The sequence below is a fragment of the Pholcus phalangioides genome, unplaced genomic scaffold (assembly GCF_987345545.1).
Source record: "Pholcus phalangioides strain wild (caught in Gottingen) unplaced genomic scaffold, Ppha-v1.0 ptg000017l_1, whole genome shotgun sequence".
NCBI classification, from domain to species: domain Eukaryota; kingdom Metazoa; phylum Arthropoda; class Arachnida; order Araneae; family Pholcidae; genus Pholcus; species Pholcus phalangioides.
Window position 1 is genome coordinate 58,789,628 of NW_028301610.1, and position 13,667 is coordinate 58,803,294.

The 13,667-nt window shown below is 40.5% G+C and overlaps 1 protein-coding gene across 1 annotated transcript in view; it reads right to left on the reverse strand.

The window, feature by feature from the left end:
* The window catches only part of LOC149074182 (uncharacterized), a 133,500-nt gene that overhangs the window by 27,205 nt on the left and 92,628 nt on the right, over positions 1-13,667 (reverse strand). Inside the window, exon 5 of the mRNA XM_089246718.1 lies at positions 7,778-7,912. Coding sequence (XP_089102844.1) covers positions 7,778-7,912 — 135 coding nt within the window. The remainder of the gene's footprint in view (positions 1-7,777; positions 7,913-13,667) is intronic.

Genomic DNA, 13,667 nt, shown 5'->3' on the forward strand with positions numbered 1-13,667 from the left:
GTATTATTATCTAGTTTCTAGAATGTAGGGTTAGTATGCATAGACCTCAACTAGTGTTGTGTAGAGCTTGCGACGGGAGGTTCTCCTGGTCTAGGGGTATAGTAGCTGATAGTTTCAAGTGTAAGGGGTGTTTGGATAAGGCAAGGTTGGAACTCGAGGTCGAAGCGTTACGGGAAAGAGTTAGGGTTTTAGAGGGCCCGGTTATAACGGAGCCACTTGTCATCGAACCACCTGTTGATGAAGAAGCAATCTCTACGAACAGTGACCGTTTAGAGGGCGAATGGGTGGTCGCAGATGAGGTAGAGGGGGAGAGTGATAGGAGATTAATCATCGGCGATTCCATGGTTAGGGAACTGGGTAACAGAGTGTGTAGGAATTTTCGGGGTTTCGAGCGCTGTTGTCTTGCTGGGGGGAAGATTAGCAACGTTCGGGACGTTTTCATCGTCAAAAGATCCCTGGGCGGGTAATCCTGTGAGTGGGAGCGAATCAGGTAGAAGCGGATATTAGTGAGTTTCTGTCAGAGTACTGGGACTTATTATATCCGCTCGGGAGGGAGGTTCAGATGTGGCAGCGGTGCCAGTGCTGCCAAGGGGTAGTAGGGGGTATAGGAGTAGGATCCACCAAGTCAATTCAGGTCTGAAGAACATTTGCTCCTCACGTTCTTGGAGCTTTCCGCATTTACCGATAGGTGGCTTCGTTGAGATGGGATTCATCTGAATAGGAGGGGGGTGGGGTCTGGGAGGTTTACGATATTCTTAGGTGAGGTTTTTTACTCCCAGCCACGTAGAAGGAATGCGGGTTAGTTAATGATATAAGCAAGAGTATTGACGGGAAAATACCCACCCCTGACTTGGATGGCTTCTCGATTGAGACTAAATCAAGGCGCAAATTAGAATATGTGCTAATTAATGCCAGGAGCTTGTGGTTAATAAGAAAGATTTTTTAGAAACTATGAAGGCCTGGATCTCATAGACATTACAGAATCTTGGGCAAATGATGGGGATGAATCTTTCTTACACATCTCAGGATATGATACTTTTTTGAGAAATAGATCTGATAGGAAAAGGGGTGGACTGTTGATATAGGTGAAATCATATTTGAAGGCTAGACAGCGTAACGTGTAGAGAAGTGATATTGAAACTATTCGGGTTGAGCTTGAAAACAAAAGACGTCATAAACTTATTGTCGGGGTTTGTTACAATCCACCGAATAGGGATCGAAACTACATCGCCAAATTTCATAATGAAATTTCCTATATGTGTAAGCGTAAGAGGGTTGTCATACTAGGGGATTGGGGAGCAACTTGCTGAATTGGATAGGATCGTGGTTAAGAAATATGTCACACCGAGTTATGCTGAACGGGGAATTCTCTGGCTGGACAGGCGTCAAAACTGGAGTTCCTCAAGGAAGTGTCCTTGGCCCCATACTTTTTCACTTTTTATCGCTAAACTCGATCAGGGTATCGATGGGATTACTAGAAAATTCGCAGGTGATGTGAAGCTAATGGGGGTAATCGGGAATGAAAGCGATAGGGAGTTGCTCCAGACCAACTTAAACAGGATTGCAGCATGGGCAAATGAATGGAGCATGACGTTTAGCGTTGATAAGTGCGTGGTCGCTCATTTTGGTTCGAACAACCCACGGTTCTCTTACGAGTTGAATGGTGTCACTATCCCGGATGCCACTAGGGTCACCGATTTGGGAATTCTCATTGACGAGCGGCTTAGGTTTTCTGAACATTGTTCAGCGGTGGTCAAAAAAGCAAATAGAATGCTTGGTCTCATTTTCAAAAAGGTCTCTTCGCGTTCTCCTAAAGTCATTCTTCCGCTTTTTCGAGGATTAGTTCGTCCTGGGCTGAAGTATGCTGTAAGGTTTTGGAGACCATACCTACAGAGGGACATAGAATTGGTTGAAGGGGTGCAGAGAAGAGCTACGCGTGTCCTTATTGGCACACAGGGCTTGAGTTATGAAGAGAGACTTCATTTTTTGAATATGTTTACATTGGATGAACGCAGGTGTCGAGGAGATATGATCGAAGTGTTCAAAATTTTCAATGGGATGGATAGGATGTATCATGAACTTTTAGTACACAGCCAATCGACTGCTTTTACAAGGGGACACCAGTATCGATTGGTGAGGGACAATGCAAGGTTATGGTGTCGCAGGGAATTTTTCTCTAATAGGGTTGTTAATAAATGGAATAGCTTACCCCCCGAGGTAGTAAATTGTAACACAATTGGCACGTTTAAAAAGAAATACGATAAACATGTTGGGGTAAATCGAGAAGCTATCCATTCTTAGAATAAGACAACCATAAGTATTCTTTATGGGCATTGTATAATATTTTATCATGTGTATATATTGTTTGTAATTACATTTTTAATGGGCGCGGTATCCCAGGTCGATAAGATACCCGCCTTAAGTACCAAAGGATGTTCAGAGGTGTCGCGAGTTCGATACCAGGTTCGTATTTGTCAGGAAAGTTTTCTGACACAGGGGTACAGCAAAAACGGTGCATGATCGCAGAAAAAATTGCTACCGCAAGGCGTCCCTATCGAGGGGTTAGCGCACCAACTTGTCGATGAGTATAAAAACAAGCCTGCCTGTCGGAATCCGCAATAAATTGTAGGTCCCGGTCTAATTAGCCCTCGTGTGCAGAAAATGACTGTGGTGCGACAAAAATGATCAAATGATCGTTTTTAATTGGGTTGCTGTATTTTAGAAATATATGACATCCATATTTGTTATGGGGATCTTTTTCTCAGCCACCTTGTTAGGCATTTTGCCTATTGTGGTGTTATATTTGTATTTGGAATTTTCATCAAAAAATTGTGAAATTATTTCTTTTATTTATTCTGAACTCTCTTCAGGATTCTGTGAATTTTCACGATTTCTGAAATCATTTCCATGATATATTCTAAGTTATGCATGGGAATTGGATTATTTCTAGCATTTATTCTGAATTTTCGATTTCCCTCTCTCACAAGAGAAACAAAAAAATCAAGGCTAAAGGGCCCCGAAATATTCTTTTAATTCAAGACGCCTCTGGCCCCGCTATTATTTCCGCACCGTGCCCCGTGCCTGGTAAGGGTCGGCCCTGGTCTGAAAGGTTGAAGACCCCCCCATGGTGTACATAGTTTTAGAGAATTTGATAGATCTATTCACACATTGAGAATGAACATCACAGAAATATTTATCGATTTGGTCCATTTTGTTATTTCTTAATAGGACAAAAACATCACAGCCATATATTCGATTTCTGTGATCTGTTTCAGGAAGGATAATCGTTGAATTCGATCTTTTTAGTGATTAAAAAATACTCGTTCAACAGCATTCTCTGAATGATACCGATATAATCGTATTTACTTTCCGGTTTGGTTATTTGTCAACCGACCAGTCTAATATCAACAACACAAACAATAAATGACTTATAACTGGCAAATAATGATAGAAAAATGGCAATCTCTATCTTTTTCGTGGTAAATTGTTGATGGAGATAAAGATTGCCTGCTATTTGAAGTTGTTGCCGACAATGTTAGATAAAATATAATATATGAATTTTGTTTACCAAAATTTCGAATGACCGCAAATGACACCATTTTTTTAAAGTACTAGACAAAAATATTTTCTTACTTTATTGCTGTCTGTGTACAAAATTTCAAAAATGCACCGACATCCACATCTTGATGCGAAATGTAGTCATATCTTTTATTTTTAACGTGAGAAACGTTAGTATATTTAGTTATAATTCATATTAGATGCATTTACATAAACAGGGTGTTCTCTGTTAATGGACCGACAAACTCAGAGGGTTGTTAGTAGGCATCAGGATTGGCAGGCATAAAAAATTGCGATGAAACAAGGTGTCGCAAACCGAGTTGAGAGAGTGGAAATCGCGAAAAACGCATGCAGGCTCTGAGTCCAGAGGAGACGAAAGGTGGATGTCAGTTGATCGCTGAACACGTTCGTGGATTCGCTTACCATATCTGACGTAAGCAGCGTCGCGAAACGCATGCGCTGGGGTAGGATAACGCACTGCGGAGGATGAGGTACAGACAACGCCTCATCGGATATTGCTGTTGGTATATTCACTGTGCTGAGCGCCTATTGCCATCTGCTCGACCGTAAATCGGATGAATATCAGTGTATTCCTCGTTCGTGTAGTCAGCCATCACGATACTCATTGAAACAGACACAGCTTGCTGCCACAATAGCGCTAATTTACGCCATCCGAAGCGCGTGATCCTACCCCAGCGCATGCATTTCGTGACTCTGCTTACGTCAGATATGGTGAGCGAACCCATGAACGCATTCAGCGATCAACTGACATCCACTTTTCGTCTCCTCTGGACTCAGAGCCTGCATGCGATTTTCGTGATTTTCACCCTCTTAATGTGGTTTGCGACACCATGTTCCATTGTAATTATTGTTCCTCTTGATGCCTACTAACAACCCTCTGAATTTGTCGGTCCATTAACAGAACACCCTGTAAAATTCAACGACCAGTATTCTCGCCAATTTTGTCGATTTTTTGGCCCTTTTTTATATACAGGGTAATTACTTAATTCTCCTTCCCGCATTTTACTGGTGAACCGTTAATCCTAGAGCAGAGGTCTTTAACCAGGGGTGCGAGATAAAAATTGTAACATGCTGATTGATTATTCGGAAAAATTGAAATGATGCGAAAAATTTAATTTTTAAATTTAAAAGTGCGAATCATACCTATATTTTGACACCTCATTTTTTAGCTTTCGCTTGTAGAAATGCGTTGCGTGAAATTTGAATGTTCCCAGCTTGAACGGATTTAGAAGGCACACTCATATAAATTTGTAATTTTCACACAATTTTGCCAAGTTTCTTTTTGTATTTGTGGCACTACATCATTTTTTTTTATCCTAATTAATTAATTTATTTATTCAATATTGTTGGCTTTTCCAAAGGCCTATACAAGAAGTCACGGTAGATTTACACATAGATATTTATAGTAGCATTTCACAAGAAATCAGAGATCGTGGGTGAGTTAACAATAGTGGATGGGAGGTTGCTCCGTTCAAAATCGATGTTATTAGGAAAGAAACTGTACTTAAAACAGTCTGTCTAGAAAGGTATTTTTAAAAGTTGTAGCATTCACTATGCCTATACAAATTTTTTGTATTTGTCTCGATGAAATGCGGCCATGATTAACTAGGCCGCCACATATGGCGAAATGTAACGAGACCAAAACAGGTGGAAATCTTGAAACACAGTGATGGTAATGCAGGCCTTATAATTGACCTAGTGGAAAACAAAAATGAAACGGAAATATTGGAGCCTGTCCACACCGACACTGTGCAAACTTCTCTTAACCAAATATTGGCTTTGCTATTGACCTTAGGATTGTCTTATTAAGCCGAAGAATACTTAAGAGGTAACATACTCTACTATCAATGTAATCTTAGCAAGTGACCATGTGTGACTTGTATATTACGGGACTTTCTCGTTTTTTTGTCCCGTTTTTCAAGGACACCAACTATATTCGTTATATATTCAATGAAAACGTGGATATAGAAAATTTTCATAACTTTCAACTACTACTACTATTAAACCACAAATACACATCGTCTGTGTTCCTTTGTGAAATTTCTAACGAATCGGTACATGTTGGAATGTGTGTGTGCGTGTGAACTTAACGTGAAGTTTGTTTCTGTGCAATACTTGTTATGTTTAGTGTCCTGCCATCTCTCTCTCTCCCATTAAATTTTCTATCTATGAGTGAAGTGTAATTATTTAATAATTATATCGTTGTGTAGGCCTGTTGAGTTCTTTTGCGAAACTTTCTAACGGGGAGATCGGCTCGCATTTGCTACTCAAAGTTGGGAACCCCAGAAAACCAACTTCATTCGACCACCACTGTGGTGACGGTGGGGTTTGAACCCAGGTCCTCGCGATGCGAGTCCGTCACTATGACCACTCGACCCCCACAGCGGCAACTATAAATATTCTCAGACTCGATTATAACGACAGCTCGGCTATAACGTCAATAATAACAGTCTCGGGTGATGAGTCCCGTGGAGATTAATGTTTATGCGCCTTGCTTGTAACGTTGATGGAAACGCAACGAACTCGGATATAACGACAATTTTTTGACTCTTTTATGTCTGTTTCTATGACGTTCATGTATTTTTCCATGATTTCGCCAGATTTTTTTTAATAATAAAAATGTCCCGGTTTTTAATGGAGCTTATTTGGATTGACAATCTTTTCTAAAATCGGTAATGAAGATAATTTGCACAATTTATAAATTATATTACAATGTGAATACGACCATAAATATATAAATATTCATCTCATATTACACTGAACAACAATGAAATTGCGCCGACATGAAAATATACAATTCCGAATGATTTTGACCTGCTGAACATGAATATCACCATGAAAAGGTTCTATCGGCTTTTATTTTTTGGAGATATTACCATACAATGTGTTAAATAAATATTTTGCAAGCGGTGTCTGTAGACAACAATAAAATTGCCGACGTGAAAGTCCAACATGAAAAAATAGATAGAATCACGGGCTTCTTAAGCGAAGGTGCAAGGGGTGCGTTGCATCCGAGCGGCATCCATGGCTTTTGTTTAGATTTGTAAATTTTTGAATTTTGGAATAATAAAAATTAATGAGGCACAACACGCTGTCCCTCTTTTGAGCCACATCTAAGATAAGAAAACATGAGGGAACAGACAAGGCCTCGGGCAGTGTCACCAGAGACAAGAATAGACTCACGCGGGGCAAATATGTAGTTTAGTGCCCTCACCCAGTCATTTTTCAGGAGCGGTCAAAGAAAGAGAATTCGGGTTCTCATTTATCCAGGGCCTGCAGCACCAGAACCGTTAGTTTCTGCCCTGGGAACTTTGGAGTGGGTATTTTGTCGTTAGCAAGGTTCACCTCTATGTTGGAGATTTGAGATTAATATTAAAAAATTGGATTCCAAAAAAGAAGGAAAATATGATGACTCATCAGATAAGAAGGGTTAAGTGGAAAACTTATCTGGCATAATGATTAAGAACAGTGAAATAACCCCAGACACAAAAAACGGGACAACTACTTTGAAAGCGGGATGTATGGATATGGACAAATGAAGAAAATCAGGTCGATCCCAAAGTTCCCAAACTAAATCTTTCTGATATTTCCACTGGGGTCGTATTTAGGGGCGGCATATGAGGCTTTGCACCCGGGCAGCAAATGAACTCAAGCTGCCCTTGGATAGAATGATTGTGTTTCTTATGTTAATGACGAGAAGACAGTAGGGCACCTTCCTTAGTTAGTTAAAATCTTCAGGAAGCAACAGGTGACGTAGAAATCACCCATTTTTCAGACTTCGACCAAATAAAATTTTAATGAAAAGGTAATATATAGCCATTAATTTTCATTCAAAAAACGGAACATTACCAAAATTCAAATGTAGATAACTATTTTGGATATTGATCAAGAAACATATAGTATTTAAATATTCTTCTACCATTTCTTATAAGCTACCTGTTGGGCTTTTTTCTACTTTTGTAAATCAAACCTATTCCAGAGAAATGTCTTTTTACTTCTACTGCATATTTAGTATAAGTGGAAATGTTCGCTTTTGAAAATAAGCTCCACAAATAGGCATTTGTGGCAGGAAAAATTCAAAAAAAATCAGATTTTAAAAAAAGTTTGAAAATAAGCAAAAATCGGCATTTATAAACATTTTTCCTGAACTTCCAGGCTCTAATTATCACGATAGACAACAATAATCATGTATACTCACGTGGAAGACATTTATCTTTTCGTAATGGAATGCGGTTAGACTTGCATTTACAAAGGCCCATTTCGCTACACTCGCTGTCTTTCACTTTGATCTGGCATTGTTCGTCAGTAGCACAGCCATAGCCCAATAGTGAAGCTGAAAATGGTGGAAAAACATGAAATAAGTTCACCAATGTGTGAATATTTTTATTCAATGAAATATTCGTTAACCCAAAAGCGTATACAGGGGTATCCTGTTAGTCATAATTCGGCCTTTATCTCATCAACCGTTCGAGGTATGATTCCAGTTTGAAAATGTCATTATCATCCTGTACCAGCTTCGAGCGTGTTACAAAATACAAAAAAAAAATCTAAATTTTTATTCTGTGACACCCTGTCCTAAAAATCCAATACGAAAAGTTGTTGCCGCGTCTCTTCTGAGGCCAACGAAAAAGTTCCACGTTTACAAGTGCAATATTCACTGAGATATTCAAATACAAATCGGATAAAAGGTGGGAGAGAACAGCTTAAACCAAGGGTGTCAAAATCACGGCCCCCGAAGGAACAATTTATATATTATATTATATTTATATAAGGAACAATTATATATACGTATATATATAAGTTATAAATATCCTAATGAATTGGTAGTGAAAGCCGCTACACGTACAGTAAAACCAAGGCCGCAATGAGGGACTTGGGGGGTCTGGTCGCCCCCCGAAATGTGAGAAAATTACCGAAAAAAGGGGAAAAGATGGCCAAATCCATTGTTCTATCCCCCCCCCCCCCGAAATGAAAGTGGTCATTCCCCGAACGAAATTTATGGCTACGGGTCTTGCGGACACTCACGGGACAAAAAAAAAAATTGTTAGTATCAGAGGGGGTTCCTGTATTAATTGTAATATATAGTATTATCAGTAACTGAAATGGTTCTTTATTTGAATATGAATAAATTCTGACAGTACACGTTTAAAGTCATGAGAATACATAATTATTGCAGAGATACGAAATTTAAATTATAAAAGAAATACAGGGTGTTTCAAAAACGAATCAACCGATTGGAAATGCGTATATTACGAAAAATATCAAACACATAGATGAATTTAGATGAATTTTGTATTACGTGGCTAATCATAAAATTTTTTACAAACCAAATTAAAGGTGCTCAATATGTACACGTTGAGAAGCACGGCATATGTCTATACGGTAGCCAAACTCGTCCCAAACTTTTGCGAGCATGTTTGCATCCACTGCGAGTGGATTTCTGTGGAAAATGTCGAATGCGCTCCATATTTTCGTCTGACATGCGGGGACGGCGAGGGGATTTCCCTTTACACAGACGACCCGTGTCTCGGAATTGTTTATACCATCGCCTAATGCTCTGAGCGGTAGGAAGTTCAACACCAGGGTGTTGTCGGCGAAAAGCATGATGAACAGTTGTTACTGACTCACTCGCACTTCGCGAAGCTTAGAAGACAAAACTATTTCTGTTATGCAGTCGCCATATTAACAAACACTGAAGTGACGGCCGAAGGAAGATCGCCAGCGCTACCTGTCGGCAACTGCGTGAAACTCGAGATTTCCCTCTTTCTACCTATACATTATTCGATCAAAACGGATTAAAAGCTGAATAGTTATGATTTTTTTAAATCGGATGATTCTTTTTGAAACACCCTGTATTATATAAAGTTTACATACTGCATTAAAATTTATTAGAAAAACTGATCAGTTGCAGTGTGATGGGTTGTGCTGAATATTTAAACTCCTTCAAAATGTATTTTAAGCTGAAAGACTAAAAATCCAATGACTTTCCGTCATTGCGTGTCTACAGGAAAATTTATTTAATCAATGCATTTTTTGAATTCATTTGCAAGGGCACCAACTCTAATTTTACGTTTTTCACTGTATTTTAGACATCAGTTTTTTCTCTTAGTGATAGACAGCGACGATTATACTAGAGCTGGCCATATTAAACAGCGGAGAATAATGTAAAATATATGAGCGCACACACACAACACATGATTTCAGATTCTAAATCGATTTCATCCTGATCTCATCGTCCGAACCCCCCTCCCCCCGTGAACAAAAGTCAGCAAATCGGGAAACCTCCTCTCCCCATCGATGCTGACGTAATACTTGAATGACCCCTAACAATTTCGGTTTATTTCCCTTCTCAAAACTGGTACAAGGTGATTTTCTGAACACATTTCGAAGCATTTTCAAGTTGAAACCATACATCTATGATGAACGGTTGATGAGATAAAGGCCGAATTGGGACTTTCAGGATACCCTGTACATTTACGGGGGGGGGGGGTGGCATAGGCGTACGCAGAATTTTCTCGAGGGGGTTTCAGATTTTTTCCCTTCTGTGGGGGGTTACGTTTTTTCCTGTAAAGTAACACTATAATCTTGGCTCAAGGAGGGGGGGGGGGAGGGGTTAGAACCCCAAAACCCCCCTTTGCGTACGGCAATGGGAGGTGGAGCTAAGCATACTATAGCTCAAAGCAGAAATCCTCAAAGGTGGCAAATTTGAAATTTGAGTCATCGGTGTGGTCAAGAACCGGGCCGCAACAAGATGTTTGGTCACCAGGGGCAAGTGCGCATTTTGGCACCCCCTTGTAATGTTGAAGGAGAGATTTCAGAATGAAATTTGGGGGCAGTGCCCCCTAGCGTCAAAGGCGGAGTCGATTGATCTAATGTATATATGCATATATGAATTGACATAATCATCATCGATGGCTCATTCCCAGAGCCCCCCCATGGCCCCCACAAGGGATAGGCTGACAAGGCTCCAGCCCTGGAGCCCGGGACGATTTTCACCATTTTTTTGCTTTTTCACGCTATAAATCCATCGTAAAGGGGCCCGTGAAAGTGTGGTCGGGGGGGCCCCGCAAAAGATCCCAGCCTAGGGGCCGTGCTCTAGGATGTGGGGGCCATGGCCCTCCAGACTTCCAAGTCTATCTCCACCTATGAGCCAAACGTATATTAAACTGTATATAGGTCTATATATGCCCCCTAAAATAAAAGCCTAAATTGAAGCATACCAAGAACAAAGATGATTTCGTGCTGCCACCTGTAGGACGTGAACGTTGCTACAAACCATTCCAGAAATTTCAATTTTTCTATGCGAAAAATATTATTGAATTTCATCTTTTTTGCTATAGTGCGTACTACAGGGCAGTGGTTCTCAACATGGGACCGTATAGCCCTCCTTGCCGTCTTGGGATATTCTATGGGAGGGGCCATCAGATGAAAGGAGAGCCACGAAAAGTCATGAAGGGGGCCCACAGAGAGCTGTGAAGAATTAGAGCTTTCATTAGTGAAATATGGTGCCATACACGGCACCAGACACACACTCGGACTGTTAGGTAACTGCACGCAGTGGCGTAGGAGCCGGGGGTGCTGTGGGTGCTCGAGCACCCAGGGAAGTTTGTAAAACGGGTCCGAGCACCCACAGAATTGATTCAGAAATCGAAATTTCCTGCATAGAACTCGAGACGAGCACCCACAGGTTCGAAATACTTCCGACGCCCCTGCCTGCACATACATCCGGCAGAACTCAATTGGTAGTAAATTGCCCATGGCGATAGACCGAAGTTGTGCTCGGTTCTGCGTTCGAAACGTTCGTAAAGCTTCCGCCGGTGATTCGTGGCTGAGATAAAACAACTTCACCAATAGTTTTATCCAGCAATATGATCACAATTAAAATCTTATGTAAGCGCCAGTAACGGAAAAATCCTGTAATGAACTGGTAATCGTGTACCTGCATTTTATAGGACTCTGATTTGCAAATTTCTAGTGGATTGTTCCGTGTAGCGACCTCTATCGACAAAATTGGAACTATTTTCTGGACCCCCCACAAAAAACTAGAATAACTTTTTAGCAAACCGCATTCATATACAATTCCGACAATTTTTATGAATTTTTAAACTATACGAATTTATGGGACATTCTGTACATATTTTGATATATCTCTAAACCAAGGGTGCTCAACCTTTGGGAGTGCGGACCACTTCACTGGTATGAAAGCGGGTCGCGGGCCACTTGCTTGAGTGATCTGAAACTGTGCTGCGGATCACTCGAATGATCCGTAAATATGTCGTGTCATTTAAGTGATCCCAGAGTGTGCCGTGGGACACTTCAATATTCTGGAACAACGCTGCTGGCCACTTAAATGATCGGTAAATGTGCCGCGGACCGCTTGCGTACTGTGGAACAACGCCGAGCCGAGGCTCATTCAAATGATCCGTAAATATGTCACGTGTCTCTCAAGTGATTTCTAGATGTACAGCCGATCATTACGGGCTCTGTAACTGTGCCGTGGGTCAATCAAGTGATCTGTTAATGAACTGTGTATGTATTATAGTAAAATGTGCTTCAAGCCGCTTGAGGGACCTGAAACCGTGCCGCTGGTCACTTAAGTTACCTGGAAATGTGACGCGGGCCATTTTAGTGATGTGGAACTGTACCGAGGCCTGCTTAAGTGATCTGAATGTGTGCCGTGGGCCGTTCAAGTGATCTGAATGTGTGTCGCGGGCCGCTCAAGTGCTCTCGAACTGTACCGCACGTTACTCGAATAACGTAAATGCTCCGCTGGTCACTTAACTGATGTCAAACTGCACCGCAGGACACAAAAGAGTGCACATCTATTCAGTTCACATGGTTTAGTTTATTTTTACAAAATAAATAGGTTTCAAAGTCGTTTTTAGATCGGCCACATCAGATGACTCCCAGGGCCACATTTGGCCCGTGGGCTTTGGGTTGAGCATATATGCTCTAAATCAGCGTTTCTCAGCCTTTCTAAAGCCAAGGACCAATAAAATATCGGAAAAAATTCCACGGATCACTAGTATCCCGTATTACGGGACATCCCAGTAGTTTCGGTTGTTCCGAATCGTTTCATACATTTGTCCAATTTTTTTTTTAGATGCATATTTAAATTTATAATGTTTTACAAAACCGTGAATAAACAGCGTTTTCATAATTATTACGATAATTACGGCTACAAATATTCACCTTACGTATTTGTCTGGTCCAACGTTTCTTCCTGAATTTTTTAGCTGTTTTAGCTACAATTAGAGATTTTACCGACTTATGGCAACGTTTTTGATAGCAATTGCTGACGTCCCGTATTTCACCGTATTTAAGATCTCAGTTCGCCAATAATTTTTCTCGATGGAATATGGTCATCTATTCGTTTGAATGTTTTTTCGTCAAATACATTTTTATTTACTGCAATTTGTTAGCACACAGCCCTTTATTTTCTCAACCTTTCACTCATTTTTGCAGTAATCAGTAAATTTGCAATAAATTACATCTTTTGGCTACAGTCAGTAATATCCCGTATTCAGGATCTCAATTTCCCGCATTTTCCTTGATGAGGTATGGTGAACCATACATAAAATTCAATTTTAATAGTTAGGAAATAGAAGTAGTTCTGGATATTCTGCAGTTTCATCATTTTTGGAATTCGGAATTTTCATCAATTTCTGGAACGATTTTTTTTCATTTACTCTGAATTTTCAACAATTTCTGGAATCATTTATTGGTGCTGCAATTATTTCTTGCATTTACTCGGAATTTTCAGGGGTGCTGGAATTCCCGCATTTTTATTCTGAATTTTTTATAAATTTCATTTTCTGAGAAATTTCGATCCCCTCTCCCGTAGAATATACATCCTCCGAATATATAAAATTCAAAGCTATGGGGGCGAGGGAAGCGCAAAATTATCAAGATTCCTCTGGCCCCCGCTATTATTTTCACACCGGTCCCCGCGTCTGGTAAGAGTGGCCCTGCGCGGACCATAGGTTGAGAAACGCTGCTCTAAATGGAAGCCGATTAACATGACGAAAAATGATGCCTTATTTCCAGGATTCAACTCGAAGATTCACGGAAGGGCCACCAGAGCAGAG